This window comes from Zingiber officinale, chromosome 7B, assembly GCF_018446385.1.
Source record: "Zingiber officinale cultivar Zhangliang chromosome 7B, Zo_v1.1, whole genome shotgun sequence".
In the NCBI taxonomy this organism is placed as follows: Eukaryota; Viridiplantae; Streptophyta; class Magnoliopsida; order Zingiberales; family Zingiberaceae; genus Zingiber; species Zingiber officinale.
The window spans coordinates 82,778,067-82,791,239 of NC_055999.1; the positions used below are offsets into that span (position 1 = coordinate 82,778,067).

Consider the following 13,173-nt stretch of genomic DNA (forward strand, 5'->3'; position numbering starts at 1 on the left):
ATTCCTTGATATATGGTAGTTATTCCTTGACCGACGGTTACGATTCCCTAACATTGTTGTCACCTAGTGCCTTCTGTCCCACCCGGATTAAGTTACGGGCAATTCGGGCTTATCGTTAGGGTGTGGCCCTTGGCTCGAGTCTTGATGAGTGAAACGAGCTGTGACGAGGGTCTCATCTTTCATGCTTGGAGTACTGAAGGGCCGACCGAGAATTATCTTTTTGAAAGTACCAGACTTGTCTATGCAAATCGGGTTGAGGAAACCATACCAGTAGAGGAAGGTCAGGCCTTACTCCAGGCCGCATCTCATGTCTATGATCTGGGATCCTGATATGTCAATACCCGACTGGGAATTATGCGGTTGATGATGTCAGACGGTTTAACTCCATCTCCCTAACTTTTGACTGACACCCCCCCTTAATTTCTGACTGTCATGTTCCCTTTACTTCTGATTGTTTGGTTTTATCGGACTCCATCTTTATGCACTGTATCAGTTCGTATATGGTTCTGTTGGAAATGGGGAGAGTGGGGATGTGGGAACATGACCCTCGTTCCCCACTATTCATAATAGAAAAGTCCATTATTCCCTTAGTTTATTTCCCTATATAAAGGGGTGCGTCTAAGGATCATTGGGGGGGGGGGGGGGGGGGGGGTGGAGACGAGAGTAAGAGGAGAACATCTGAGGCGGTGGGATTTGGTTCGTGGAATCATGGAGGACTTTCCGATCTTGTGATCGCTCTTCCGACAACGAGTTTCGCCATTTCTGATTGCGGATCTGCGGGAGATCGCTGTAAGTTTTTACCACTTTAATTTTATTCGTCTTTCATGCATTTAGAATTATCTACATTGGTATCAGAGCTGTTATTTCTAAATGCATGATAAATCCCTAAAACCTTGCGTTGAAATCGTGACCGAGTCATGACCGATGTGTTACAAGAAAAGCCAAGGCCGGTGACTCCGTGTCGCGACAAAGGCTTGCCGGCGACAACGTCTCAAAAGAGGGATGTAGTCAGCGACAAAGTCGCTCGTTGGTGGACACATTGTTGTTGCTTCGATGGAGTTTGTTGCTTGCTGCCAATACATGGCTAGATCGCATTCATGTCGCGATCTTCCCCAATGGCCGACACCATAGGCTTTGAGGGAACGGAGTTTGTCTCCAATGGTTGCCGACAATAAGTTCACAGAGAGACTTGCGACTGGGTTGCAGTTCGGTGATCGAGTCGTTTTGCCAATGTTAGCGCTGTTGCCCAGGATGGAAAATCGTGACGGTTTCGTGATTTTCACTAGAGCCAGCAAAGGTATTCTGGCTGGTCGACGATGCGTCAGTGTCCTACCGGCGACCGTGTCCGTCGCGGTTGCGTGGCATGTGCGGGGTGTGCAGCGTGCGAATGCGGGCAGCATACGGCGGAGAAAACGACGATGCGAAGAAATAATGAAGCACAGTAACATGAGAAAAAGTTTGATTTAAATAAATCAATTAAAAAAAACCGTGAGCAAAAATGTCGCATGCAATTAAATAAAAAAAAACGAAACTTTTTTGTTATGATTTTTTTCATGGAGAATTTTTTTTTTAAGCTTACGTATTTGGAAAAAAATATTTATATATAAATAATGCATGTTAGAATTAATTAAAATTATGATTATTGGTCTAATTTTAATTAATCAGGTGGATTTAAACTGGTTGGTCCAATTAGACCCGGTTTAGATTAAACCATTGGGTTTAATCAAACCAATTTGATCCAACCCCAAATCTTAATTAATTGGGTTTGGATCAAATATGATCAAATGACCAGATTTGTTCTAATGGGTCAGATTTGATCAAAACAATTAGATTTGTTCTAATTGGTTAGACTTAAATCAATGGACATTAGTTTAATCAAACGGACCTGAGTTTGATCAATAAGTCTAAAATTGGTAGAAATGAACTTAGATCAAACAGTAACAGAACATAGGTACAAAAATCCCTGTCCAATTAGATTAGTTCTAATTAAGGACAATGGACCGAACTTAGGATCTGGATCACTAATCAACCGATCCAATGGGTCTGACCAATTAGATTAGTTCTAATTGTCGACTTGAACTCCTGAAAATCGAGAAGATTTATTTTTCTTGATTTATTATGTTGGTACTATGCCTGTATAAATTGAAATAAGTCGATTTTGTACTGGTTAGTCGGTTTTGTACTGACTTATTTATTTTCAATTTTTCAGATGGCACGGACGATTACCACATTGACTCGTCATGAAGTGCGACGAAATCAGCTCAGGGAGGAGATTCAGGAGATAGAGTATAACCCTACTTATGGAGTCGATGGACACATTGGACGGTTTGATGATCTGTTTTGGAAACTTGAGCGAGAAGAGTTTCCAGTCCTGGACAGTTATAGGATCTGAGCTTTGATGCGTTCATTGTCAGAAAATCCAAGGATGATAGCAAACTATATTTGGGGGCGTCATCAAGGACGCGTCACATATTCTGTATTATGTGAGGAACTGCTTCACCATATGACTGAAGAGGATCCAGAAGAGTTCGAAGAGGACCCGGAAATGATCGAGGAGGAACCAGAAGAAGATCCAATTGTGGATCCAATACAGAATCTTGAAACTGTCCTGCCTGAGATTACCCCAAATGAGTCCAGTCTGAGAGGGATTATTTTGGCCACTGCACTAGTGTCTGTCCTAGTGGGAGTGGTAGTTGCCTATCTAGTTTTCTAGGATTCTATTATTTTCATTATGTATGAACAATGTTAGTCCATTTCATTCATGTTAGTTAGTTATATGTTAACATTATGCAGCATAATTTTATGTTATATGTTCATTTATTTATGTTGTTTACTTGACATGATGCATGATTAGTTCATGATGTTTTAAATGATTAGTTCATGATGTTTTAAATGATTAGTTCATTTAATTAAAGAAATCATGATATATTAAATGATTAGTTCATTTAATTAAAGAATTCATGATATTAAAAATGATCAGTTCATTTGTTGGGATGTATGTAATAGAATTGATTAATATTAATTTGATTGGTCATACGAATGATGAGTGAAAACATAGTTGTCACTTGATTTTGTAAACCAACTCAAAGTAATATTGAGTCAATCATAAATTGCATGCATATAATTTACACTGAATACTAAATAATGTGTTTATTTATGATAGATTATGACAACAAAAAACATAATAGTTGAACTCAACAAAGGTGAAAAACTTAATGGGGATAACTATAAGATCTGACACCTCAGGATACAATATGTACTTGAGGAACAAGAAGTTCTAGAGGCTTTAAATAAGGTTATGGAAGTACCTGTAGATGATCCCACTACACAACACAGACGAGATCTTGATGTCTATAAGGCATGGAAGAAAAAAGACTCCACTACAAAGGGCATATTGATTTGTTCAATGGTAGACGACCTAGCTTTTGAGTATGACTTGTACCTTTCGGCTCATGCAGTCTGGGTAGCCCTTAAAGAAAAATATAGTGGAGTAAGTCTGAGCAAGCTTTGCCAGCTGACAATCAAGTTTGACAGCTACAAAAAACATCCGAATGTATCAATGGTTCAACACCTTAGGGAGATGTCGAACATGATTCGGGAGCTTAAAACTGCTGGTCATGAGTTGACTAGTGAACAACAGGTTCAAGCAGTTATTCGTTCACTTCCAGATTCTTGGGAGACCATGAAGCAGACCCTAACTCACAGTGAGAGTATTAAGACTTTCACTGACGTCTCACGCCATATAGAATTGGAGGCGGAGAGAGTTGAATCCGCAAGGATTTCTAGACAAGCCTATGTGGCTGTAGGTTCTGCTGGATCATATGGATCCAAGAAAAAGAAATGGTTCAAGAAAAGGAAGGGAAAGAAGAGGGAAGTTGCTGGTGTAGGACAGGGCCTAATCAAGAAGATAGTCAAGATGACTGGAAAAAACCTAAAAACAAGTTGACTTGTTTTAACTGCGGCAAGAAGGGTCACTTCGCTCGGGAGTGTACTGAGCCGAAAAAGGTAAATCCAAGTGTGTCTTCTTTTCTAGAGTATTTTGTTGCTAGTTCAGTGTTATTAGTTGATTCTTATCCTTTGTGGATTATAGATTCGGGAGCAACCAACCATGTAGCTCGGGAACGAGTTACATTTGTTGAGTACCGTCGGGTACCAGCTGGCAACAAGTGGATCTATGTGGGAAATAATGTAAGGGTTGAAGTCAAAGGAGTCGACACTTGCAAACTCAACCTCCGTGGTGGTAGAGTTTTGTTTCTACATGATGTCCTATATGCTCCTAAAATTCGACGGAATCTTGTTTTCGTTACGTGTCTTCTTGATTTAGGGTATTGTATTAATTTTTACAGTCGATCTGTTGAACTTAAGATTGACTCAGTGTCAATCAGACATAATTTTTTAACAAATGCTTTATGGTTCTTGATATAGAACCAGATGTCAATTATGCTATTGATGGTTATTTTTCAAACATTGCTTTAACTAGTGGTGTAGATATAACCGATGAGGTTTGGCATGCTAGATTAGGACACATAGGACAAGAACGTATGAATCGGTTGGCTAGAGAGGGTCTATTAGGCACTCGGGCTAAGATTCAATTGTCTATATGTGACCATTGTCTTATAGGAAAAGCAACTAGGAAATCATTTGGTAAAGCTATTAGATTTGAATCAACATTGCAGTTAATTCATTCGGATATTTGTGGTCCAATGAATGTGAAGGCTAGACATGGAGCTTCCTATTTCATTACATTTATTGATGATTTCTCTAGGTTCGGTCATGTGTATTTGATTTCTCACAAATCTGAAGCATTAGATTGCTTTATTCGTTATATAAACGAAGTTGAGAATCAAACGGAACGTAAAGTTAAGACTTTATGCACTGGTCGTGGAGGAGAGTATTTGTCTGATATGTTTAAGATAATATGTAATGATAGAGGGATTATAAGACAACTGACAATCCTTGGAACTCCACAGTAAAATGAGATAGCTGAAAGAAGAAATAGGACTCTTCTTGAAATGGTTAGGTCTATAATGGCACAAGCTAATTTGCCAATCTCCTATTGGGGAGATGCATTATTAACTGCAGCCTATATACTTAACAAAGTGCCTTCAAAGTCAGTTTCATCTACCCCATATGAACGTTGGACAGGAAGAAAACTATATTTGAGTAATCTGAGACTCTGGGGGTCAGCTGCTTATGTTCATGATAGTTCTCACAAGTATGGAAAACTAGGGCCTAGGGGTAAGAAATGTATCTTTATAAGATATCATGAGACCTCCAAAGGTTATGTTTTCATAGGTGGGCAACTAGATAGAACCATCTCCGAAATAGACTCGAGAGATGCGACTTTTCTTGAAACAGAGTTCCCAATCAGAGGTGATGTTGATAAAAATGTTCCTCTATTTGAGGAGGATGAGATATTATCAACAAGAGAGGTGTCAAAAGGGATACCTGAGTCTAGTCAACCGAGTGGGAGTGATATGCCAAGTAATGAGTTGACTTCTCAATAACCCAACTTACAGAGAAGTGTTCGTAAGATCAAACCTAAGAGGAGATTTGATATTGAGAATGAGGCATTGGTAACACTTCCAATTGACGATGACGAACCTCAATCCATTGAGGAAGCATTGGGATGTAGAGTTAGAGAAAAATGGAAAGCTGCAATGGTTGAAGAGATGGAGTCCATGATTCAAAATCATGTTTGGGACTTAGTCGATCTTCCTCCGGGTCGAAGGGCTATTGGGAATAAGTGGATTCTCAAAATAAATAGGAAAGCAAATGGATCGATTAACAGATACAAAGCTCATTTAGTTGCAAAAGGATATACCCAAATAGAGGGTATTGACTTTGAAGAGACATTTTCTCCCGTAGTGAAATTTGTATCAATAAGAGTTATTTTGGCCTTTGTGGCACATTATGACTTAGAATTATATCAAATGGATGTAAAAACTGCTTTCCTTAACGGTGATCTTGATGAAGAAATCTATATGGTTCAACCAGAAGGTTTCATTGCTGAAGGCCAAGAGCAGAAAGTATGTAGACTTAGAAAGTCTATATATGGCCTAAAGCAAGCATCAAAACAATGGAACATAAGATTTAACGAAGTCATTTTATCTTATGGTTTCGAGATGATCAATGAGGATCATTGTGTTTTCCTGAAAAGGGAAAAAGGAAAGTATGTCATTTTATCATTATATGTTGATGATATGCTGATAGCTGGAAATGACATAGGATATGTGAATGAAGTCAAGAAGTGGTTGTCATCACAATTTGATACAACAGATATGGGAGAAGCTGAATACATCTTAGGAGTGAAGATCATAAGAGATCGTCCTAAAAGACTTTTGGGTCTGTCACAAGAGTCTTATATAAATAAGATGTTATATTATTTCAGCATGTCTAATTGTAACATAAAATATACACCTATTGTGAAAGGTACTGTTTTGAGTAAGAGTATGCGTCCTAAAACTCCAGAGGAAATAGCTGAGATGAATAAAAAATCATATGCCAGTGCTATTGGTAGTTTGATGTACACTATGTTGTGTACGCGTCCCGATATCAGCTATGTTATGGGCTTGGTCAGTCGCTTCCAGTCAAACCCAGGACCGAGACACTGGAAGACGGTAAAAAGGATATTCAGATATCTGAAGGCGACAACAGATTATTGTCTCTGCTTTCAAGGATCAGATATGAAACTGAAAGGTTATTCAGATGTAGATTGGGATGGAGATTTGGATGATAGAAAATCTACATCAGGCTATGCATTCTTTCTGAATGGTGGCGCCATCTCCTGGAACAGCAAGAAACAAGCTTGTGTAGCTTTGCCGACTATGGAAGCTGAATATATGGCATGTTCAACAGCTGTGCAAGAAGCAGTCTAGTTGAGAAGGTTTCTAAAGTATCTAAAAATTGTTGAGGATAGTGGGAGTCCATTAACTGTCTACTGTGACAGTCAAGCTGCAATAGCTTTTTCCAAGGATCCCAAATATCATAGCAAAGGCAAACATATAGAAATTAAATATAATTTTGTGAGGAATATTGTGGCTAAAAGAAAAGTCATTCTTGAGTATGTCCCTACACGTGTTATGCTTGCAGATCCTTTTACTAAGCCAATGACTAAAGAGTCATTTAAAGAACATATAAAGTCTTTGGGACTTCGTAGAATGTAACACCATTGAAATAATAATCAGACTTTGTGTTTTAATTGTGTCATTTGCCATAATTTAGTCAGTGTATATGTTGTATTTGTTACATTCATATAAGATCTCGGTGAGCATGTTGGCAGGTGGAGATTGGTCCACTTACATGGACAATCATCTCTGTTTGTTAAGTACAAATAGGGGTAAGACCGTTACTTATGAAACAGCTTATGTAGATGAAATTATGAAATTAGAGACAGATTCATAAGTTGATGTCTCCTTGATAATTGTGTCAAGATGAAATCATTTATGTGTAAATAATGATTTAAGTAAATGAACCCACCATTTATTGAACCTGTTGAAAGCCAGATTAGAATTCATATGTTGAATTCAGGATTAGACATTAGGTATGTCTAGATCAAAATCTGTACGATGTTAAATTTGAAGACGACATGCGCTCTTTTTAGTAAAGAGAATAACATCATAGCATGTGATTCATACCATATGTGCTATTGCGACAATAAAGGTAGTAGGAGAATGAATCCCTGTTTCTCTACTATGTGAGACTTTTGAGATTATATGCTAATCTCAATTTTTTGGCTTAGTGACTATTTAGCTGTTTACTTGAAGTTTTAATCAGTGTCTGCTACTTTAGTGTGTATCCTATGGCTATGGATGATTCGGTCTATGGAGCATAACTAGGAAAGCGACTGATTAAAATGAATAGATTCTAAAAAAAGGGAAGATTAAATATATTTACATCTTTTGATATTATTCACTAGTCCACCCATTTTTGTTATGTATAGAAATGAATGTGAATATTGGATATGGAACATACTCTTGACATAATGGTCATTATAAGGGATTAGAGATGTTCATATCGATGTAAATGAAAATTATTTAATCTGGGTAAATAGCAAGACATGGATATCTCCAAGATAATGGTTGTGTGTCACTTGAAGATTGGATGGATCCTGGATAAAGGCTATGTGCCACCAGGAAAGTGGCTATGTGCCATGCAGAGTGTGTCTCTAATTTATATGAGCAGCTAAGTAGAGTGTAATAATTTTCTTAGCATTGATTGCTCAAGGAGTGACTAAGTCAAGATGTAACAATCTTCTTAGCAACTATCGCTCAGCGTGCTTGCTATCGCACGGACCATTTTCTCTAAGTATGGATTGGATGTTCTCATATAGTCTATGTGACCAAACTCTCTAATAGTCTATGTGATTTATTAAGTCTTTGTGACTTACCTGAATGAACAAGTCTTAGTGACTTACCTTGGACGAGTGGGAGATGTTGGAAATGGGGAGAGTGGGGATGTGAGAACATGACCCTCGTTCCCCACTACTCATAATGAAAAAGTCCATTATGCCCCTAGTTTATTTCCCTATATAAAGGGGTGCGTCCAAGGATCATTGGGGGGGTTGGAGACGAGAGTAAGAGGAGAACATATGAGGCAGTGAGATTTGGTTCGTGGAATCGTGGAGGACTTTCCGATCTTGTGATCGCTCTTCTGACAAAGAGTTTCGCCATTACCGATTGCGAATCTACGGGAGATCACTGTAAATTTTTACCGTTTTAATTTTATTCATCTTTCATGCATTAAGAATTATCTACAAGTTCATCATGATATATACATGGCTCACCACCATTAAATTATTATTATTATAAAAAAAATTATAAATTAACTGACAGCTACTTTCTAACAACTCTTTTAATTAACTAATAATTTATAAATTATTATTATTTACTCTCAAATATAGTATTTTTATATAGAAAAAATTAATAATTAACTAATAATTATAGAGGTTAATATGTTATAGTCTAGGTGGATAAAACATTTTGCTCTTACCTAACAGTCTGAAATTCAAGTCGTTTTGTCGTCTTCAAGAGAACGACGAGAAAGAAAAGTTTAAATGAGATCTTCATGGATAGGGTCTGAAAGGAGTTTATGATGACAAATGAAACCACAATGGTGGTCAATCGGGGAGATTGTGAGTTTATTAAAATTTTGATTTATGATGGTGCCCCTTTCACTTTCTCAGGGTTCTCCTCTTCCAAACTCCTTCTAAGCCAAGGCTGCGGTGGTCTAATAGCTAGCTAAGATGGTTTGCGGGATAAAGTCCGTCAATGGTTGGCTAGTGTTATCGGCACGGTCATTTCAACGCCCAAGTCAGAACCAGATCTAAAGAGAGTGTGAGAGAGAATTCAAAATGTCAAAATAAATATATAGTTTAAGGGAAAAGAGTTGTCATCACGTGTGATAAGATAAAATCATACCTGAACTTATTTTCATCGGTTGTTATATAGTCGTTGAAAGGAATCTCCACGTAGAATGTCACATGTTACAACTATCCGCTTGAGGGACGGTTAGGACACTAAGATGACCCATGTTTGTCAGTTATTCGTCTGAGGGCGGTTAGGGAACCAAGGAGCGAGCGACCGTCGTTGAGTCGCGTCTCCGAGAATACCCACGTAATATGCTAGAATGTCTGGGGTTGATGTTGAATGCTTGATTAGTTGATTCCGGATAGTCTCCTGAGCCCAAATGGGTCATGAACTTTGAGTCCTCGGCAATGTCAAGTGCTTGGAGACATCGCATGCTCGGGAATGCTGAGTATTCAGGAATTGGATCTAGTCAGTCAAGAAGTGAGATGTCGAGAAGCGAGATGAGCTTCAAAAAATAACCCGGATATCATCCGTTTATGATTTTAAAGTGTGACTTTACGGAATCTAGATCATATATTATACGGAATTAATGCTGCGTTAAGAAGGAATAAATATCTAACAAAAGAGCATACGATAGCACTAAGAAAGTTAGAGAGTGATAAAATGGCGAAACCAAATATCAAAGGGGCCTTTTCAAAAAGTCAGTGAAACTTCAGGAGTAAACTAAAATTTTCCTGAAAGAGATTAAGAGAATATTGAAAAGGAGGCTGGAAGTCTCTCACCTCAGAATCTACCCATCTTGCGCAGCTACCTTAACCTACTACGTTTCTTCTTCTTGCTCGGCTTCTGCGAATCACTGCGATTTCTCCTTCTTCTTCTTCCGAAGAAAGGGAGTAGGTACGATCTCTGAATTGATCAATCGAGAACAAAAGCTGATGCTGAGCGCGTCGGGATTGCTCTACAGCTGGAGATCACGCGCGGGCCGGAGCCATCCCGATCCAGACCCGCCAATCGACCCCCTCTCCGCCGATCCCACTACCGATGGAGACCCCCATCCCCGGTACCCTCGGCGTCACCCCCGCCGTCGACGCCGCCTCGGCGATGGTCCTCAGCTCGAACCCAGACGTGCCCCTCCAGCTCATCTCTCCACGGTAACCCCTCTTGATTCCCGAACGTCTTTATAAATTATAAGATGCCTTGCATCGTGTGATTTCTGCAATTGCTGAAATCGTAAAGCTATAAACTTGGTATATCATGAAAATTTTTCACTGGCCTAGTAGATTCAGGGCGAGGGGTAGATATCTCAACCAGGATTTCTCCTCCAAGGCCCCCTGTTTTTCAAAGCTCATCTTTTTCCTATCTATACTAAAAGATGCGACCTATTGCTGAAAACTGGTGGCTTGTATGAGATTCTCTGATTGGAAGCTTGTCGCATTTATTAGAGCCTCCTTGGATGTTCTTTAAAATGTGGAAATCTCAATAGTTTCCTTTTTAGCTCCATTCTCTTATGTAGCCAATAAAGTTGTTTTAGATTTAAAAAAAAAAAGAGAGAAAAAAAAGGCTTGTAGAACTGATCATCTATTTTTTGTTGTCTTTTAGCCTTAGTCGTTCATGTGTCAAATACGATTTTAGATGAATAATTATATTCTGTAGCTATCTTGTTCATGGCACAAGTGTAATTGTCTCTGCTAGATTAACTGAATAATTCAAATAGTCTTCTTGGTTGATATTCGCTCTTAAACTCAAGATGGCATGCTAAATTTCAATTTGAGTTGTAAGTTTTAGCCCACATAATAATATACCAATCACATAGAATTTGTTAAAATAATCTTCTAGTTGTCCAGTCAAAGGAATTTGGTGAAGTTGAAGAGTGGTGATGCTGAATGAAATGACAATGTGTTTCAATGTATTGTTAACACTCATGGACCTTCATTTTTTAATATGAACAATTTGAATAACATTATCATCCTCATAATACAACTTACTGAATATAGATGGTGATGCTCCAAGGTCTCTAACTAGTCATGAAATCCACAAAAGAGAGTAGTGTCATTAACCTACTATGTTGGTGGATGAGGCCTTATGTTTGATTCTGTTTTCACAAGCTTGTTTAGTTTAGATGAGCTTCATGGTTGTTCATTAGCTTGAAAACTATAATATTTTTTTCTATTGGTCCATTCTCTTTTGTTGTAAAGAACTCTTTTTATGTCCATTCTCCCTCCACAGAAAGAACTATTTTATCTAAGAATAACCATCAGAATATTTTATGCCTATTCAACTATGCTTGTTCATCTTTCAAGATGCTTTTTCTATGCATTTTAGAGTATCAAGTTTCTTCACTTTGTTTCCCTTTGGTTCTTCAACATGAGAATGGCTTGTAGGTGCTATTGCAATAAACCTTTGCTTTAAAGAGTCATAAATCATTTGTTTTGGCAAATTTGGGAAATCCGCACTGTGATTGATTTGATTGTCAACTTACCTTTTCCCACCCAATTTAGGAACTAAATTGGCTAGCTAATCAAGGTGATGGTGACGCTACGATCGGCAGTAGTATCTATGGTGCATCTGCAGGCAGCACAGTAGATAGACTGAGATTAACTAGAAACGACCAACTTCCAGGTGCTGTTCTACAGGCAAGAGCAAGGCTTCAAGAGAGGCTCAGAGGCATCTCTCCTTCTGGAAATAGGTTAGTTTTCTACTTTCTAGTAACATAGATGGTGCAAAAAACTTGTATCCTTCTGATTAAAACAGAAACTTTTAAAATTTGTTGTATGAAATTCTGCGTGCCCTGAGTTGACAGCCCAACTTTCTGAATGACAGTCAAACCAGCTTAAATTCAGAAATGACAAGGAATGAGGTTGCTATAATTGATGAAATGAGGCTCATGAACCTTGGAGAACCACAAGCAGAGAGTCCAGTTGAATGGTCTGAATCAGGTTCATTACAGTCAAACTTAAGAGCTGAAACAGACGACGATGTGCAATATGCCAATAGGCCTTCTGGACTCAGTTTGGAGGCTTTCAGTAATTTACAGAGAGAAGTTTTTCAAGATGGAGAGGGGAGCATTGTTGGCAGAGCTTTTCTTGATTGCTCCATATGTCTGGAGAAATTCGTGGAGGGCGAAGAACTGATTCAACTGTCTTGCAGGCACTGGTTCCATCCTGAATGCTTGGAGCCATGGGTGAAGACGTGTGGGGATTGCCCATATTGCAGGACGACGATATAAGCTATCTGTCCATTTTCCACATAAGTTATTAGGAGCTGTCATACTCGGCTCCTCTCTTCCAGTTGAATAGGGAAAAGGAATTTACCCTGTTTTCACAATCATAATATGGTTGTAGATTTGCAGGCACTGGGCTATTAGATTCCCTGTTTCTTGTTTAATATTAAGTAATGACAAGTTTCTAATGTTCTGAGCTTGTGTTTTAGATGTGTAGTGTTTTAAGGTTTATTTGTGCCAGCCATTAACACTTAGGGGCCAGCATATGGTTCACAATCGAAACGACCAAATCGAATAAATCAATTATTTTTTTTTATAAATTGAACCAATAGAATTTTGTCATTAAAATTAAATCAATTAAATTAATATAAAATAGATTAATTTTAGTCTAGTCATTATTATGAAATAGTTCATGTCTTCTCGCCAGTCTCCTCTTGTGTCTTGCTATTTACACTAAGTGTGTTTGGTTCAGGGTTATCGTGGATAACTTTGGTTATCTGTCTATGGTTATTCATAATAATCATGTTTGGTTCAAGGTTTTTTTGGATTCCTAAGTTTTCCTCGATTTCGAAATGTCAGCACACGTCATCAATTGGGGCATCCAACCCTGAATAAAAATACCTTCGGTTACCTTGATTTTTCTTG

General features: G+C 38.3%; 1 protein-coding gene across 1 annotated transcript; it reads left to right on the forward strand.

Annotated features, from left to right (window-relative positions):
* Window positions 1-10,087: 10,087 nt before the first annotated feature.
* On the forward strand, window positions 10,088-12,736 carry LOC122006151 (probable E3 ubiquitin-protein ligase RHY1A). Its single transcript, XM_042561527.1, has 3 exons — window positions 10,088-10,459; window positions 11,807-11,994; window positions 12,129-12,736. Exons 1-3 carry the CDS (start codon window positions 10,244-10,246, stop codon window positions 12,532-12,534), a joined length of 810 nt encoding a protein of 269 aa, XP_042417461.1. The 5' UTR covers window positions 10,088-10,243; the 3' UTR covers window positions 12,535-12,736.
* Window positions 12,737-13,173: the final 437 nt, after the last annotated feature.